Source organism: Psittacula echo (genome assembly GCF_963264785.1).
Source record: "Psittacula echo genome assembly, chromosome: 3".
NCBI classification, from domain to species: domain Eukaryota; kingdom Metazoa; phylum Chordata; class Aves; order Psittaciformes; family Psittacidae; genus Psittacula; species Psittacula echo.
In genome coordinates, this window is record NC_137736.1 from 65,150,385 (window position 1) to 65,170,770 (window position 20,386).

At 34.7% G+C, this 20,386-nt stretch overlaps 1 protein-coding gene across 2 annotated transcripts in view; it reads right to left on the reverse strand.

Annotated features, from left to right (window-relative positions):
* Window positions 1–20,386, reverse strand: part of ATP11A (ATPase phospholipid transporting 11A) — a gene marked incomplete at both ends in the record, with an annotated part of 119,473 nt that overhangs the window by 46,455 nt on the left and 52,632 nt on the right. For both annotated transcript variants that reach the window (XM_080613781.1, XM_080613782.1), the window contains 3 exons: window positions 1,623–1,703; window positions 2,892–2,981; window positions 10,516–10,638. In XM_080613781.1, the coding sequence (XP_080469907.1) occupies window positions 1,623–1,703; window positions 2,892–2,981; window positions 10,516–10,638 (294 nt within the window). The remainder of the gene's footprint in view (window positions 1–1,622; window positions 1,704–2,891; window positions 2,982–10,515; window positions 10,639–20,386) is intronic.

Below are 20,386 nucleotides of genomic sequence, written 5' to 3' on the forward strand. Positions count from 1 at the left end.
AAAATAAGTAGCACTCTGACCTAGAAGCTGTCTTGATATTAAACTATTTAATGGATTATTTACTTTTTTTTCCCAAAAGACAACATTTTTTGGAAACACAATGTAAAAGAACTTCCTTATGCCCACAGAAAGTACTAACTCCTCCAAGCAGCCCAGCAAAAGATGCTGCTTGTGCAGATTTTCCTTCCATATTCACATTCCATTCACTGAAATGAAGGAAGGAAATGGCTGGTATCTGGACCCAGAGATACAGAGAAGACCAAACCATGAAAGGGAACTTACTGTACCACTGGGTGCCTACATTGACAGCTGTCCTACAGAGGCAAGTATCATTAAATTGGACTGAAGGCAAAAAGCCAAACATATAACAGAACCACTGTAAAGAACGTGACTTGTGACTATTACTTTAGGAGCCCAAATTATTAGAAACTATTCTGTGGCTATGGTGAGATGGTACAGTAAATGCAGAAGAGTATTGTAGGCACCAAATACAAAGTATTGCTTATAAAATCACTTGCTAGTTCAAATTTAGTAATATTTTCAAAAAATTAACTTTGCACTAGCAAGGTTTTTGCAAGATCAGGTATCATCTTGTCCTCCTTTAGCTGGCTTGAAACTCACAAAGTCAATAAATTCATCTCTGGCTATATCAACAGAACATCAATTATGAGCTCATTCCTGATTAATTCCTGATCTAGATGCAATTTGTAATAACAGAGGCTCTGATAACATACAGATCTGATTTTAATATCTCCATATGAATTAGAACATTCTATATTTATCTGAGATTCCACTAATTTCAATAAGACTCCATCTACATTTATGTGCTCATGCCAAAGGCAGCACTGCAGTATTAGGATAGCCGTTGAAAAACTACCTTAATCATTATCCTCTTGGTAGTACTAACTTGAAAGTCAAATGCAAACCTGTACAATTCCATACCTGTATTATGCAATTCTATTTTGACAGAACAACTTCTAGTAAGTTCTTTTTACTTGAAGATGCAGCAACAACTAATATCTAAAAAAATACTTGCATGGTTTTTCATCTATTTTATGGGTTAATTTTAACATTAAAAATGAGATAATATAGTAACATCTGTTCAATGCTAATCTGCAAAAAGCACTGCAGCTATTGTTATGAACTGTAGATTATAATCAAATATATACTGAAGACTTGAACCAAAATAATTTTTATTATCCATTCATACTGTAAAGGCTAAGGAAACCTGAAGGTTAAGAGCAGATTTCTTACGAGTTTTTGTAGCTCTTACTAAGCTCACTTTCAGTCAGGGAAAAACATAATAGGATGTGGACAGCAATTTAGAAACAAACAAAAGCTGAATTGTGATGAGTGAACACAAGAATGGAAATGATCCCTTGGAACACAAGAGCATCAAAAATATAAAATAATTTACAAGTTTGCATTGAACTAGTGAAACATCATCATATAGCAACCAATTCTACTTTAAGGAAAAAATAAAACTTATTCAAAATTTATCACAATCATTCTTTCAGCATTGCTCTAATTTAGTCTAACACAAAAAGGCAGGGAAAACTGAAATACACAAAACAAATAATAATGTTCTCTTTAGTTTTACTTTTGCTCACTAAATTACTCACCTGTTTTATAGCTGTTACAGTGATGACAAATAAAAGTGGAAGTCCACTTGTAACTGGACTAGTAGGTGTATCAATGATTAACTGCAACAAAAGGAATTAATATTTTCTGGTTATATTTTTGTGAATATAAACTTGTCAATTTTTCAACCAAGATGTTTCAAGTAATCATTTCACCAATATGTTACAAAGCACTAAGGAACTTTAATTAAAAAGCATAGTACTTTAATGCAATTTTAAGAACTATATACTGAACTATATATATATACACTATATACTACATAAAATATATACTATATTTTAAGAACTATATACATTGTTGGTATATACTATACCAACAAAATTTGAAAACAACTATATGCTGTAGTAAGATACAATAGTATATTTAGATCACATTAACATTCAGACATTAATGACTAGTACAAGCAGTTGCTAGCAAGAGTTTAAGAACCAGATTGGAAAGCTGCAGCTTTGGAGACAAAATTACTAAGCAACATTAGAAATCAGGATAGTGTTAATTTTTACATGCTAAAACTACAGCTGTTCTTATACATGCAAGGAGTAAATACCAAAATATTGGGCTGTGGCTTCTGCAATTATAAACAGAGGTAGAATGCAGAGAGAGAGTTCAAATTATAAGAAAGTCTAAATTTTCCTGGCAATCTGCATAGCTTTTCTTTCTACGGAATCAGGCATGCCAAGTAATGCAGCTTTTCACTTAACTTTTTAAGATTTTTATTGTTTAATATATTTAAGTGATTGTGAAAGGTTCAGAATGAAGACATCTAGAACGTATCAAACTAGTTGTGTGAGGTAATAATTACAAACTCAAATATTTATGTACCACCCTAAGCAAGCATTGTATAAGCATCTATAATTTAGTTTCTCCACAGTCTTCCAGCGCAACTGGAAAATTTCTGCCATTCTGTTAGAAAAAAATTAACATTCAGCAAAACTAACTAAAGTTTATCATCAATCTAATTTATAAGAATGGTTTTGCTGATCCGGATGTTTGCTTATAACAAAATAAAAGTGACACATTCTTTTCAATTTTATCAAGAGGTATCTTGCCATCAAACTGGTGATGGCGTCAATTTCTCTTTAGGTTAGATTCATATTCACAACCTGGAAATGAAACAAAACTCCTTTTATCACATCATCAGTACAAAAGGTTGTCCAGGGTCAACCATTTACCTCTTCAGTCATCAAAAACAGTGCATTTTTAAACATTTTCAAATTCCAGAAATGTATTGAAAAATGGGGATAGCTTACCTGAACAAGGAAAATGATGAGAAAATAGAAGTTAGCTATTCTTCTGAACTGCTCAAACAAATTTTTTGGTACAAAGTTCCAAAATGTGTACTGAAAACAAATGCACAGATTATGAATGTTTGAGAGAAACGTTCACACTTTTTGTTCTAAAAATCAAACAGATTTGTAACTCACAATTCAAGATTAAATTAAACAAGAAGCAGGAGTATTTTTGTCACTTTGTTTAACAATTTACTGAAGCGGAATCTTAAATTGGCAATCATGTACTGTTGGATTTGTATCAATTTTCTGAACTGTAATAATGTTGATACTTGTGACTGAAACAAGTTCTAACAACAATGCTCATTCAGAGATCTAGTTACAGAACAGTTCATTTAAGGCCACCAATGGATTTTGAAAACTTCTTAGTCACTTCAAACAGCACTTTTAAGTAATTTCTATTTTGCACGCATGACTTGAAGAGACATGTGGCACTCAGATTTAACTATGCAGTCATAGCAAGTTGACAAAAGTTGTCAGCCCCTCTTCTGCTCCTTGTCTTAGACACAAAAATACTCCTCAAAATAAAGTATAGCAGTGAGTAAGAGTAAATGGCTGCATACTTCTCTACTGATCTTACAAATTATCTAAAGTTTAATAAAATTACATAAGAAACAGTATACAAAAGTGCAACCAAAAACCAAAAAATTCAAAGGAAGAAAAGAAAAAATAACATAAAAGTGAGAGAGAAAGGAGTTCATCATGTAGCTCCTTCCTCTGTCCTGCAGCAGGTTCAGTCATACTCTTTTTACACAGCTCATTGTAGCTTCAAAACCAAAATATTTTAAATTGCAAGGATTGCTTATTGGAATGCATGGAAAAGCAGCAGCTAAAATTGTGTGAAAAAGTGCAAAAAACTGCTTGACAGAACTAACACTGTATCATCTTATTATCCAAATTATCATTTGACACATAACAAAATGACAACTTCAATGTAACTTTCATTTCTAACGAGATGGGCTAAGAAGCTCCTCCTAATCTATTTGTTCTGCTACAAATGTGCCTCATCTCTTCTTGGCAGATTGCACTGATACTTGCTGATATGCAAGTTATGCCGTGAGCTAGACATTTTAAGAATTCGACTTTGAAATGGAAGACAGACAGAGCTCTAGAAGGAAATACCTCAATTACATCTGCAGGTGGAAAGAATCCTTAAGAATTTTGCCTTAATTGTATGTGAAAGCTCTATTATGTACAGTAATCTTTTTACCTGTTGGGGGTTAAAGCCTAAACATTTGTAAGACATAGGAATTAAATGTTCTTTTTCTATCATGCCCCAAAAATTGGGATCTATTCTAAATATGCCCTCAGTAAACACTTAGCCGGCTTAATAGTTACCTCAGTATTAGATCACCTGTGAGCAAGCCAAAACTCAGGCAGGCACCCATGCTGGAAAGTCAAGTGCTCTCACTTTGCAATCAAGTACTTTTCATCAGATTGGAATGCTGCTTGCACTGCCCACTACCAGCTACTTATCTTAGAATTTTGAAAGAGAACTGGTTAGACTTGACTATTTTCCTTGCACAAAAGTCATTCAAAGCTGCTGTTGTGATATATGACAATACAGATTTTATTCAGTGATAGTAATTTTATATTTTCATCAGTAACTGGTTATCAGGCAAGTTATCTCTGTTTATTTTTTAAAAATCTCCATCTGCTGAGAAGGAAAAATGAATAGAGGTTTCAGTGAAAAACTTGTTTAAATTTTCTGTTTAGCTATTTTGATAAAATAAGGTATTCTTCCATGCTAGAGGGTTTTTTGACTGTTAAAATGTGATGATTTATACAAGCTCCCCAATTCACTATTAATAAAATAAAAATGTAATCTCTTATGCAAGAACTTCCTGTTTAAATCTCCTAGCAGGTTATTTGACTAAACATGTGGTGACAGCATATTGTTGTCAGACTAGATATTTAACAATCTAGTATGAGGAAGTAAATCAGTTAAAACAATCTGTCAAAAGGTTGAACATTCATCTGTACCCTTAGCATCAATCCCCTCATATTCCAACCTCAGGTTCACTGCTTTTTCTGTCAAAGCAGTGGTCTTTCTCACAGCTCCACCTTTGGTCACCAACTCTCTTACCTGAATAAATGTGAATTACCTGGAATCAGATCGCTTTTATGGTCTGGTGTTGTTCAAAATGGATGCTTCTTTAATACAGTAGATGACTTAAAACTTTATTGTCAAACAACCTCACAGACTTTTAGCACTTCATTACATTGCATTTCAGACATACAAAGTATATCTTTGTTCTGCCCATTCATCTTCAAAGTAGAAGTAACAATTTTTGGAGAGGTTTAGGCAAGACAGACAGACCACTAAGATATCTTGACAGACCTCACTCTGCCCCAGCCATTAAGAGCTCTGAGCAGTATCTACAAATGGATGATTAATGTTTAACCACCATAATCACTCCCATGAGAAACAACAGTGGGCTGCCACCCAGAACAAGACTGATTTAATAATTGCATTCAAGGCAGTTTCTCTACCCTAGTTAGGCAGGAACAAACAAAAAGTCTTTGAGGAAAAGACATTAAAAATGGAGATACTAAATACATCAGATTACTGTGCCTAGATAGAGAGTTAATACCAGTTTTCTTCTTCAGCTAATTTCTAGTTGTGCTTTTTGCAAACTCTGATACTTAACTACTTTTTTTCCCACTATAACTCACTTGAAGGAAATAAGGTTAGCCAAATAGTTACACACTTGAAGCTTTCAGGCTGGGGAAGGTTTGAAGGTTTAGGTTGGAAACTGACCTTTTTAAATTGCTGCAAAAAACTTAGAGGTCAGAGAACATACATGCCTTTTGCATACAGAAGGCAATATGTCAGACAGCAAGAAGTAGTTACATATTCATCCAAGAGACGAACACATTGTGTGAACAGATGCATCTGAAACACTGTACAAGGAAATGTAAAATCAGACTGCCTGGAGTCAAAACTGCACAATTCAATTAGATTTTTTTTTCCCATTTATAATAGTAATAGCACCTGCAGTGCTGGTGTGTTTGTGTAATCATGTGCTGACCTCTTTATGCACACTTCCACAGTATTTGCACTCATGCCTCTGCTCCATCTCCCCAATTCTTGAATCTTCTTTGCTAATGCCTTACTGCTTTCAGCTCCAATGTCTCCACGTTAGAGCCAGTCCCATGAATTCAAAAATATGAAACAGGGTCTTCTTAAAAATAGCTTAATCTTTTTAAACATTATTTTGACCTTTTAATTTGATATCTGTAAGCCAGGATTTTGACTCACATTTCAAGCTTCTCTCCATCCTAAGAGGCAGATAATATCATAAGTAAAAGGAGAGTTTAAGTAATCACTTGACATCAAAAGCTGGAGCTACACTCCATATTGCATTACTGAGTTCTTTCAACACTTTGGTTTCTTACAGCTTATTTGTTTTAAAATGTCACCCTCCCTCTTCTAACCTGCTTCCACTCCTCTCCCTCAACTTCTTCAAATGTTACTTGTAAATGCCTAAAACCATTCTGACAAAAATACCTACTATGTTACTTCAGCCCTGGTTTGTAGACATCTTGTTATGCTGATTCTTAAACCTTCTGCAAAAGAGAATCCATCTTGAGGATAATAAATTCAGGGAGGAAAGGATAAAAGCTGAACAGTAGTCTTGCAGTCACTTAAGTTTGTCAATGTTTTTAACAGATCAAGACACATACACGAAACTTGAACGTGTCCGTTGTGACCAGTATTTTTAATATACAGATTTTTGCAGTACATGTCAACTACCAAGAGACAATATATTCTTAAAGCTGCCAGCTTAACAACTGGACTCTGTATGTGTGTGTATATACATGCACATTTTATATATAATAATCCCTTATATATTTTTTTTTTATTATGCTATTTAAACAACATAAGTATCACGTTTTACGTATCTCATACATACATCCCACTTGAACAGAATAGCTGAAAAAGGTCCGATCAAAAGTTTGACAATTTCTTTACAATTATTTTTATTTATAAAACATTACTTTTTTTTTGAAACATAATTTGTCTAACTACCTGTGTTCTTTGATATATTAAATCAGTCTCAGCTCTTATTTGTTCTAGCATTCTTCCCTAGGCATCTACTGCTGGTGACAGCATAGCATGCCAGATGGATCTCTGGTCATTCTTAGCTGGTCAGGCACACACATGATCTACTATGCAGGTACAGACACTCAGTTTACCATGCTGACTGGGATACTCCCAGCACATAAATATGAAGCATGGATCTTCCTTAAGGAAGTTCCATATTAAAAAAGTTACTTTGTAATTTATCAGCCTTAAAAAAAAAAACAAAACAAAAAAACCCCAAAAAACCCAAACCCAACAAAACCCACAACAAACACCCCCCCAAAAAACCCCCCCAAACACCCTACTACAAAAAAAAACAAACCAACTTTCATTATCCAATTTAAGAAGAAGAAAAGTTGTTTCCTATCAAGTTCCATTAACTGCTACTGCTGCAAGGTTTAACTTACTTTCCTTTTGACATAGCAGATCTACTACTCAGCAAATAATTTCAAAATGTGAATACTTTTTAAAGAAAAAAAGCTAGCAACCTCCCTGCCAATTTAATTACTTTTTCTTTCCTCTCATATGAAACATTAGGATTTTCTACTAGCTGGTATTTTGCCATGCTGCACCACTGTCATATGATAAATTCAACGAAGGGCACACAACAGCTACTTTGAAGGCTATCACCCTATTCAGCTGAAGTAGAAGTTAGATGAATGTACAGATTCAGCTTACAAAGGCCACTATCTCTAGAACATAAGCAAACTTCATGTACAATCCAAAAGACAGGTTTTTGGCTTTTTTTTTTTTTTTTTTTAAGAGAGCCTTTTTGAAATACATGGTTAAAATCATAATTGCATTAATGCATCAAACCAAAAGAGCATTTCTGTCTAGCCAAGGTCTGTCTATATATCATTTTCACAACCAGGAATACGTCCTTAAGCAGACAAAGCATTAACCAAATTCCATAGTGATACTACAATATACAAGAAATATCCCTCTGTACTGGAATATAATTATTATCTTGCTGACACCAGGAAACCTCTGGTGAAGCACAGTAAAGTTTACCTTTGGAAGAAAATAACTATGGAAAGTCTGAGGTTCATATTATTTGGAGCTGCCACCTTTTTCAGAAAAAAAGGTCTTTATGACAGAACATTTGTTAGTACAGGAACATACAGACAGACTAATCAATGAGGTTTCAACATGGTTTTAAACTACTCTTTTCAGGATTCAGTTTGTTTTAAATTGGCAAAAATCTGTACTTGGAAGTTCAGAGTTCCTCATCCTTGAAGAGCAATCATATATTAAGCATTAAAGACCTATAAAAGCACAACTGATAGTTACTGTCTCACTGATGAAAGATGAAGCAAATACCCTTCATGGCTGAGGTAACATTATACAGTGTGCTTGTGTGGATGTGTATTTTACACTAACAATTATGACCTTCCCATCTTAATTTTGTACATTTGATCATTTTTCAGGAAGCTTACGTCTGCGTTTCCTAAGCTGTGGCAGATGCCTCTCCAGAGTGTTCATAAAGGAGCAAGTGACAAGGACAGAATGAAAGGTTAAGAGTTAGAAGCTTACACAACCCAGAATAGAATCATAAAATCATAGAATAAATGATAGTGAAGTCACAATGGTGCTTTGACCAGGCTGTTTGGGATGGAGCATGTGAGTAATAAAGTTTACTTGAAAGGGATGGCATGGAAAGTTCTCATAGAAAAACAACTGTCATTAAAACTGATTTTTTGGCAGTCTAAGGAACTATTAAATATTATAAAGCATTTATATGAACTCTATTCCCTCTTGGAATATCACCACTGTATTTACTTTCATGAAGATGACATTTTATTTTTTAAGTGTGAGAAATTTAATCAATAAACAGAACATTTGAGAAGCACTGTACATATAAAAATATATCCATTAATAATCATTTGTTTGTGGAATTCTGATTACAGATACAGTTCACAAATAAAGAGTCTAACATTTAACTGAACTGCTTCATGTCTAAATAAAAACCTAGTGATGTCTTCTTCCTGAACTAGTTAAAATCATACATATTTACTAATTACTGACAGGAATCCTCAGCTTGATCCAGGTTTAAGTCATATTTAAAAAACTCACTCTGCCAAGCATGGTAACTTGAAACCTCCACTATTTTCATCATCACAAAAAGATGTCAAATATCTTGCAGAGTTGAACAAGATGTTTTTTTATTTCAAGAAGTAACAGCAGTAACTTCAATATCTTTATGTATGACCCAGATAAGATGTGCAAGATGAAAAAAAGTATCATAGGAGTGCAAATATTTCCATAAAATGTATTTACTCTTCAGTAATGCATAAGACAATTCAAATTGATGTGTAGAGTACAGGATTTCCCACTGTTGATTTCCCACAGCTTGACTGTATTCAACCTGGATTATATACTGCTTTATATTTCAAACTTTCTCTCTAATTAAAGGTGCCTAGATCCTACATTGTTTGTTGTCATACTATCTCTGAATGAAGTACAGAAATAAGGTAGTAAAAATAGGAGTGAAGGAAGGTAGTAAAATACAAAATTTCACATAAGAAATGAGACATAGTTTGAGAAAAGTGTAGGGTTTATTATAACTTTGCCATTATATTAATGGATGGCAAGTGTTCAGATCTGCAAAGATAAGCGCTCAGTTCCTTGAGATCACAATGCTACTAAGGTTCTTAAAAAGAGGCTGTGGATCTGAGCTGCTGTTCACAAAGACATCTTCCCAGAAAAAGCTATTCTTTTGAATTCATTATTTCATAATTGGTTGAAGGTGTGTGCTCATGAAGATTAAAACTTAAGTACATGAAAAACTTTAAGTTCTTGGGTATCAGCCACACAATAAGCTGCAAATGTTCAGCTTTCCATGCCATTGCAGAATGAACCTTTGGCTAAAGCAAGCCGGTCAATCTAAACAGGTAAGAGAGTACCAACAACCCAAATGAGCACAGAAAGCTGGTGAAGCTTACAGAAAGATTTACTAATTAAAGTGAAGGAGAACTGGAAGGTTTCTAAAGGGTACAACTGTATCAGAATACCAAGAGTTTAAGAATTATTTGCTTGCATGTTTATAACAACAAATATCCTTTCAATGGGGTTTTGTCATACGAGTTTTTGAAGGGAACAGCACTGTTATTGTGGAGACAGCTCTGTTTGTTGAGCACTTACATTCATCATACTGTTTCTAGTACTTGGAGTTATTGCTTTATAGTACAAATGATGTAGTCTTTTCTTGGGAAGATTTTCCTTACCCCAGGGTTGCCTCAAATGAAAATTTCTTTTTTACTCCATTGTGGAAAAGCACAGTATCATTCTAAGACTACTATATACTATAGTAAACATTGCAGAAGTCGTCTTGTTCTTCTTCCTGCTTAGAGGCAATTTGGCAGTTAGTTTTTGTGGAAAAAACTTGAGATACCTTCATTTTACTTCTGCCAGTCATGATTTATGTAAACTGGCATGATTTATGTAAACTGGCATAATTCACGCTTATTTGTGTAAATGGATGAAAGAAATTACTACTACCTTTGATGAGACTATTCGGTTATCTGGAAATCTCTGTGGAATGTATGCTTCAGTGCCTGGAGGTGGTTCCCGATGCCCAACATAAATAGTTCGACTGTCCACCCAATTTTCTTCTCCAGCACACTATGGGGAAAAAAACAAAACCAGCCAACAGTCATCATGTCAGTTCACTCAGTATTTCTGCAGTAAAATGAGTTGAACTAACTAATTCCACTGAATTAACACACTGAATTAACTAACCATGTCTGAACATAAACACACACATAGCCATTAGTGCATGACCCCTCATTCTTCTCTGTATTATCTCAGGAGCACTAAAACACATAATCTAAGACAAACTGCCTTAACTGCACTGCACTTTCCCTAAGGCAATTCAACGATATCCATGAAAATTACTGTTCCACCTTTTAGTTTTGTAACTGAAGAAAGAAGAATTTATCAAATCAGGTATTTATTGTTTAAGGGATTGCTACTCATTTTACCACTGGCAAGTTATCAGTGGTAATTACAGTGTTTGTACGTATGTATGACAAACACATCCAATTTTTAAGACTATCCAGCCATAACTTGCTATTTTATTTGCAGCAAGTAAACTGTGTTCTCTGAAATACTGGCAATAACAATTGCCCCAGTGATGAACAAGCTTAGGGACCCTCAAATTGCCAGGAAAAGACCTCAGCTTGTAAACTCAGATCCCCTGCTTTTTAATGAGAGCTGTGTCTGCAAGTAGAAAAAAATGTAGGTGAGCCAAAGTAAAATGTTCATATATTTGCATCATAAACCTCCACTACACCTACAGCTTGTCCAAAATTAGGACTTCTATGCTTTCCATTCACTATAAAAATGAAACAAAACAAAAAACCACAAATCAAATTACTGTGGAAAAGTATTTAAATAAAACCAAAACGGTCAATTTTTATCTTTTTTTAGAAATAATTTTTTAGAGACTTCTTGTAGGATTCTTTCAGCAAGCCAAAATATTTTGGAAGTAAAGCAATGAAAATGCTTCCATATTGCACTTTCCTTCTATGCCAAGAACAAAATGTGGTATCCTTTACTATTTTATTGGAACACAATATATTCTACCTTGTCAGTGCACTTGAATGTACAATGGACACAAATTATTTATCAACTCTAGTAGTACTCCTAGAAATGCAAGAGTGTGAGATATTCCAGAGTAGTAGTTTAAATTTTACTATATTTATTAATTTTTTTGTTAGGAATGACATTCCAGACATAAAAGCAACACAAAAAATACTCCTGATACAGTTAAGTGCCCAAGTTCAGAGATGACTGCATAAAGGGCTAATGGGAATTCAACACAGGAATCTTTGAACATTAAGAAGAAATCCCTCAGCTTCTTCTTCCCTTTACGTAGGCCCAGCCTGATAATTTATCTCTTGCATTATGAACCAATCTAAGACTGCTTGACAAGGATATTATTAGTTAAAAAAGTGTTGGGTTTTTTTAAAAAAATTCACATTATAAACTGATCTTTATCTTGACTCAGTTAACAGTCCTCTGTGATACTACCTTTCAAGCTGGAAAGTACAAAAGTCAGAGCTCTGAACAGCATTCCCCTGTATTTCTACCAGTTTTTAAAGGTCTGATGGCCCTAGAGTATTGTGTTAACACGAAGTAAATCACCTTAATGTCACAATGTGGAATTTGTAGCCCTAAAGAAAGGCCGTATATAACTCACATTAAGCATGGGTATAAAATCAAGACAATCTCTTCTGTTGGCTTAGCTGGATCTGGTTTTATCATGAATCGATAAATTCAGAATGAAAGTACAAAACCAGATCTAACTTAATTTTAACTATGTGCTAGCACAGAACATTTTTTTATTTTTCAGTATGTTACAAGAGATAGAAAATAAATGCACTTCACTAACCTAATTCAACAACTTCAAAACCCCAGAACATTCATATCTAAGTGTAAAAATTCAGCAGGGAAGAGTAAGGCTATGTTTTTCAGTGAGGTAGAACTGCACTGGAGAAAAGTGGCATGCATTATTCAGTATGACCATAAAGAAACTTAATTGCATGAAGCAGAAAAAGATAAGAAAAACAACACTACAAGTCAGGACGAATGCCACTTAGAGAACTCAAAACATACCATCTGAATGTCTGGTAATGCTAACCTACAAAAAGCCAGGCAAGTTGATACAACAGTTCTTTTAATGTTCAGATATTGCACATGAGAGATCATTTACAGAATGTCACCAGCGTAACTTAAAAAAGCAATCTGATGTGCTGCCAGAACAATGAAGTATATTCTTTTTTTTTTTTTTTTTTTTAAGTTCTATTACTTAAGCCCATTAAGGATATGTCCAAGAAACCATAAATAAACCTTAGCATTATCTGCTTCTATTTATAGTATAAAGCTTAATGTACTGAGACCTAGTTTCATTGGCACATCACTGAAGAAGCGTTACTTAGCTTTTATTCCTCCAAGCAGGGTCAGCAATACAAAAAGCAAAGACCAGCAAAAGACTAAGTCATCTTTACATAACACTAAATAGACCCAGTTAACAGGATTATACCTTAATGCATGAGTTCAAATATTTGTGAAACTTATTTTTCTGATTTAAAAATCAAACTGAAACAAGCTTGAGATCCACCTTCATGCTAGTCTGCTCATTTTTACCTACATTAAATAAAAATATATTATCTGAAAAGACAAAGGGTTAGTATTCAACAGGTGACAGCAAAAGGATATGAAGATACTAGTGGTAGCTCCCAGAAAAAGTAACCGACCTTGAAAGATTCCAAGTCTCTCCAATTATTTTAGTAAAGACATTTGACTTATGGTTTGGAAATCAATGGAAACACTGAATGACATTTCCTGACTCTCCACTATTTTGTCCAAATAATGTAAACACAAGCACTACTAAGTTAATATGCATTAGGTACAGCTGGAAACTCAGCTAAAACCTGCCCAGGCCATGCTGTAAGTACACTTTGTTGAACAATATTCTCTCCTGCTTTTTTGCTAAATGCTTTCTCAGAAAGCATCGTAAACAGACAGAACACTCTAACCACAGATTAGACAGCAATGAATGCTCAGCATCAGCTATAGCCTTCTTCACCCAGGCTGTAACAAATTCTTTCACAGAGAAATATTTTACACTCATAGAGGCAGGGTTTGGCAGGAGCCTGGTATTTCAATAGCACACTGCTACTTGATCTCAATAAAGCAATTGGCACCATTGTTAAAACTGCACATTGAACACACAGCTGCTAGATCACCTGGAAGTTCGTGGGTAACAGATACTGACAAGCTATTACCACTCAAAATCTACATGAAGAACTAATGGTGCACAGTGTGAAAAACTTTAGCATGCAGAATATTCTGCTTGTATCTAATTAGATATGTTAGACCAGCTCTGCACAAAATAATACTCTTGGTTTCTCATTTTCCATTCAGTAGAGAGAAACAACTGCAGTATTTCAGGAAGCTGTAATTCATTAAAGTGAAAAAAGGGACTAATTTTCCTTTCTAATATCTTAAGCAAAATATCTTCTTTTATCGTACACTATTTACCAAACCATGAGATCACATAATCTCATCTTTGTCTTCATTTGTCAAATATACTGAGTACCTGTTCCTTTACGCTTGACACAGTGCCATTCTGAAGGTAAATGTGCAGCCATGTCCCTACGCAAACAGCAGCATAGTGTGCAAATTTTACTTAACCTTTCCAAATCCAATCCAAACCACTGTCTTTTTCAAGGTAGATCAGATCTATGAGTCATAAAAAGCCAAATCCCTCTAAAGAAATTGAAAAAGTAATCTACATTTACTGTAGCAATTACAGAAAAAGATTAAGAATTTAAATAGCCCATTTTGCAAAAAATCTCATGCATTTACATGTATTTGTGGAGATGAGGGGCGAAATTCTTATCCACTTGAGGGATCATAGTAACATTTTAAATGTCAGGCAAACTCGCTAGAACTATATAGAGCACTTAAGCTTTACATTTTGTTTGCAGCATTGTATCAGCTATCAGAACAAAGAGTAAATATAACTTAAAAAGCTGTTAAGGCTGTTTTTCATGTTTCCTATGAATATAGGAAGCCGCACATGAAATAATTCAAGCTTATAATTATTGGATAAATTCCTTACCAGGTTTTATAATCTGAAATGGGCTACTTCAGTTTTAAGTACCATAAGCAGACAGTAAATTATATCATGTACCTATAAACCATATACCACTAATTTAATCAAATACCAAAATGTAGCACTTCAGAGGCAACCATAAAAATCCCCAACAGAACAAGTCTCACAGAAACTCCTATGATTAGCTAACATATTTCCTATGGGAGCTGTCATTGTTCTGGGATCTGCTCCTTTATGCTGTTGCAACAGAATATTTATTATTGCATTTCTTTTCTGCAAATGCATTTTGAATCCTTGCATGGTGATTTTCATAAGAAATAATATCTGAAAATAAAACTCTCCCAATAAAACTGCCTACGAATCACACAACGTTGGACATAAGCATATGCAAACAGAGAAGAGAAAAAACATTATTTGACTTAAACTAGATTATTTTATTTATGAATCTCAAGTAAGGGATGGATGTGACTAGAAGCAAAGCCAGGTATATCCTAACTACAGGACATGGTGCTAGGTCCACAAGTAAATTTCCTTATCAAGCCACACCTATATCATTTTGTGGATTTTGTGGAAGGTTTTCTGATCCTTCTTTCCCTCTCCTGTAAGGGGCTTGGGCAAGCAGGCAGAAGGGGGAATGGCTTCATTGCAATAGACTGCACAAACGTTTGTGAATTGCGTGAAGTTTGAAAGAGGAAATGAAGAAATACGATGATAGAATCATGTAAAGTTCTGTAATTCACAGCAGTTAGAAAAGAAACACACAATAGTAAGTACTCCAGTTTCTGTAAAATACCTAACATTTCTGTATGTCTACTTAATAAAAATTTACCTCAGCCTGCCAGCTCATGCCTCCTTGAACACTGCACTTAGTATAAAAAATTTCTGAAGCTATCCTAACGCAGCTATATTCCAAGCATGTCACATCAGTTTGTACAAGGACATTCTAATATAGCACTTTGTAGACAGTCCAATTCTCCTTTCTGATTTCCAGTTTAAAGCATTACCTTTAACTGAATTCCACATATTTTATAATTGAATGGTTGAATCATTTGATGTCATGGATGACAAGGCCAGCGATCTTTGTTCTTCCTAAAAAAGTTTCAGTAATTCTTTGTTTCAAATACATAAAAAGTAACCAAGTTATTCAAGCAAGAATAAGATCTTTATTAAGTGGTCAATTTAAACTCCAAATATTCCTGAAATACTGGCCCATTAGGTGTAACTATTTGTGACGCTCATGCTCTCTCTTCAAGAGAAAAAAATCTTGTTTGGTTTCACTGTTTATTTCCATGAAAAGTAGCCATAAAAGCAATACAGGTAAGTCTCCTATTTCTTTCACACATCTGATCTTCAAGCAATTTCAAGGAATCACTGGGATGATGGTAAAAAGGTAAATTTGTGACACAGATGAATTACTGGATACTTGGAAAAATACTTTTGCATCATTTCTTTTCCTTCCTCCCACAGTACCAGTTCTGACACATTCTGCTCCTTGCTGCCAGAGGTACATGGGAGACAGTGTGCCTCCTTGCATGTCTCCCTTGCTCTAGTCAAGGGAACTGCTACGTGGAAATCCTTTTAAGACAGTCTCACTTGCAATTAGAAAGGCAAATGAGAAACAAACTCTACTGCAAATAGAAGTGATAAGGGAAGCTAGAAGGGAAAGTGTCACTTAAGACACATGATATTTGACAGCCTTAGCACTTCAATTAATTATAAATCAAGTTTATATCTAAGTAGCTCCAGACCAACAGCTAAAATTAAGGTTTGCAAAGAAAATTTACAGCTTCCTTAGGTGCTAGCAAAAGCTGCAAAACAACAGCAATTTTACTTCTTGCAAGGCAACTAAATGCCACTAAGATTTGCATGCAGTGTCAGTCTGAGTACAAACTCAGTGCCTGTAAAGATGCTTTTAAAGAGATATTTTTAAAGAGAGAGCAGTATAGCTACTTCAGAATACAGGGTTCCTTTACTCTCTTAGTTTTCAGGAAACAATTTTGTTTGCAATAATTCATCAAGAAACATTCTAAAAAGATAAAAATTTTCAAGACAGAAAATTAACTGCAATTTTAGAAAAATATTATTTTTACAGATTTTAAAGAAACGGGAAGATCAAGGGAGGCAAGCAGCAGACTGTTTTGATTAATTCAAAAATAAGTAATAAGAACACAGATACACCATACGATTTGTTTTCATTTATATGAAGACACCAAATGATTAAGAAAAATGAGGCAAAAATACCTGATGACAACCTTTTCAAAAGCACAAGTTAATGCATATGGAGATGATACACATTGGGAAGGTAAGAGACAACTGAATGTCATTCTGAAGTGGTGCTCTTAGAGAAGCTTCAGGTTATTTAAAAGGGAACATATTCTAAAAATACACTTCAAATTTAGAACAGTAAATTACTCTCCCATCAGCCTTCATGTGGACATGATCAGAACTGGCCAGACTGACACCACCTTCTACAAGGAGTCTAGCAAACTACTGAACCTAATACTCAGTTTATTTGCCAATCTTCTGCTCACTCGCAGAAGTGCTGCTCTTCTTCAAGCAAGCACTATATAAAACTGTATTTTTGTACTATACCCATCCTATCTGCAAAAGGATGGCAGTCTAGCCAGATCCTCAGGACAAAATCATGCTATGAGTATGCCCAAATGAAAAAAGCAAGCAGAAGAGTCAAATTTCTGGCCTGAATTCCAGAACAAAGGCGATTAAAAGATATGGGCTTTCATATGCTTCTTTACAGTTGGTACAGGGGCTGCCAAAATGTCTCCTCTCTGTGTCAGCTAGTTTCTAAGTTGTTCAGGTGAGCTATGGACAAATAAAAATTTAAAAAAACCAAACCAAACCAAAACCAAACAAAAACCAAAAACCTTTCACTCTGCAGTCTACAATCACACAGCTGAGCAGGACACTCTCTATTCCTACTTGCACTAAAGAAATATAATGCAGTTTTCCCACCAAGACAGCATCTTCCTTCTGTCCAGTCTTATTTAACAACACGTTCAAATCTATAAGACAAGTTCACTGCAAGCAGTAACTACTCACTCTCCTGATGGTCAGTTCTTGTTAAGAGTTTAGAAAGATTTTCCTTTCTAAGTGGATACGGAGCTAGTGAAACAATGATTCTGGCAGAGAGAAGGTGGGGCTACTTTGTGGTATCATCATATATTCTAATAAGCTTAACAAGTCATAAATGCTGGTCTTGCAAGTCACTGAGTTAGTGGCCAATGTCCAAACATTGTTACATGAACTGTTCCATCCATAGTAACACAGGCCTTTAGTTCTTAGGTCATGTACTTCTACTGGAGATTCACTAATTTATTGTGAACTCATTTATGTCTCTAGATAGCTTCACATACTTATCTGTTTATACTTAGCTGATACTGAGCTACAATTTCTTAATGAACAGGGACCTACTATTTAACACCTTTCTGGCTTTTTTTGCTACACAAAGACTAATTTAAAAAAACTAAGCTTCCCAGTGTATGTCTGCAGCTATGCCACAACTCGTATTTGAGATCAGGCTGCAACCTTATCAGAAGCAAATATCCCAATAAAAATGAGAGAGAGCAAACAATCACATGGGTGCTGCAGAAAGTGGTACAACTAATATAGATACTTAGTCTTTCACACCTATAAGGAAAAAACCTAAATCCTCAGCAAAATTAACAGGTGCCATGTTTTGACAAATTTTCAAATAAAGATCTTGGCCATTTCAGTCCCCAACTTACTCCCCCTAAGGGCAGACTGTATTGGTCTATGTTACCCACAAAAGTAAGTAGGTAAGGTACAAATGACAAGCTTTCCCTGCATTACTGTCAAATTCATCAAGTCTGGAAGCCCTGGCATTTGTCAAAATGACAATATTAATAGCCAGATTTCTACTCTGAGTAATTATATTTTGCTATATACCTTGCAGTGTAACTTGCAAATTATGTCTCTCTCTTTTTCAAGTAACTGGTTTTGAGAGCAATTTAAAAAGCCGCATCATAATCTCAGCATACCTGTACTTCATCTTAGTTCAAAAATAACTTGCCTGTTCACAGTAACTGATCGATTATTTATCATTTGAAGCACCCAGAATTGTCCTTCTCCTTACTTTTACTACGCATGAGCATCAAATCTCATGTTACACAAATTTCAACGCACAGACACACTCTGACATGACAAAGGACCTTAACTACAAGATAGTTATGAGGTTAACAAAACATTTATTTGCAGCTATGTGAAAAAACTTCCTTTCAACAAACTCCAAACTCCTACATAATTATAAAATAGTATTCCAGTACAGCTCTGGGACACTAAATAATAAACTAAATATAAACTATTAACCTAATGCTTCTTCCACCACTCAAAGCAATGCCATATATTGAAGTACATGAGGGAAAAGGTAATGTGCTGTAAGAGCTCACGAACTGTATTTTACAGTTATACCTAATATCATACAGGTGTTGTTGATGAAATAATCTCTTCATCAGGCACTGCAGCAACAGGACAAGAAGTTTAAACTTAAACAGGGGAAGTTTAGGTTAGATATAAGGAAGAAGTTTTTCACTGTGAGGGTGATGAGGCACTGGAAAAGGTTGCCCAAAGAAGTGATGAATGCTCCATCCCTGGCAGTGTTCAAGGCCAGGTTGGACAGAGCCTTGGGCAATATGGTCTAGCATGAGGCATCCCTGACGATGGCAGGGGGGTGGGAAGTTGAGGTCCTTTTCAATCCAAACCATTCTATGATTTTATGAAATATCACATTCAATCCCCACATACAAGAGTGAAGACTTTTTAGATTTGCCAAAAGTAGTAGGCATCAGGATCACAAATCTGACTTAAAATCTATACTGATGAAATCCAAGAGTATTAAACTTATAAAATGGCATGAAGGACATTTATTACCTTGAAGCATTCATATCAGCAACATGAGTAAACCTACTCATGATGTATAAAAAGCTTTATGATACCAGTAACCACCCATCTTAGAATTCCTTTTGTTTTCACTGCACTTGAGGAATGTGAATTCCACAAAGATTAAATATTATTTGACAATCCCTTTGACGTACTGAGCTTTTCAATATTTACTTTTACTCTGAGAACAGATTTAAGGATTTGCAACTGAACAATATTAAGTACAAAATATTTCACAACTTACTTCTGTAAACATCAAAAGATTTATTTCAAGAACAAACACTTCTACAGTAACCAGTCAAATATTTATGAAAAGTAAACTCTAACAGTATTTGCTACTATTAGTTCCATTTTAAAAGTTACTAATATGAGATTATTATTTTACATTACAGCTATTTCCTTTGTCATATGCAGTCTCTCAAAAATGTAAGCAACATTTAAAAAAAATTAGTTACTCTGCAAAATAAATAAATGAAATTAAGTTGACTAGTCAGAAGCTACTGCCATGTCTGTAACTAAACTCATTGGTAACTAAGTTCAGAGAGACTCCAATACCTAACTAATCACTGAAGACAGGACACAGAAATCAAAGACTGACTTTCCATTTTTACCATCTTAAATAGTTCAACAAAGATTGGGTGAGGTTTAAACAAAAATACCATTAATAACTCAAGAGGGAACTTCCGATATAACAAAGGTGAGGAACACTTAAATAAAACACTCTTTTTTCCAACATATATTCAATGACCTGTAAGGTACTAGAAGTCGATCCACAATGACTGGCTGACCTGAGTACACCTTCCATGCTTCCATACTACTACGAAAAGCATTAAT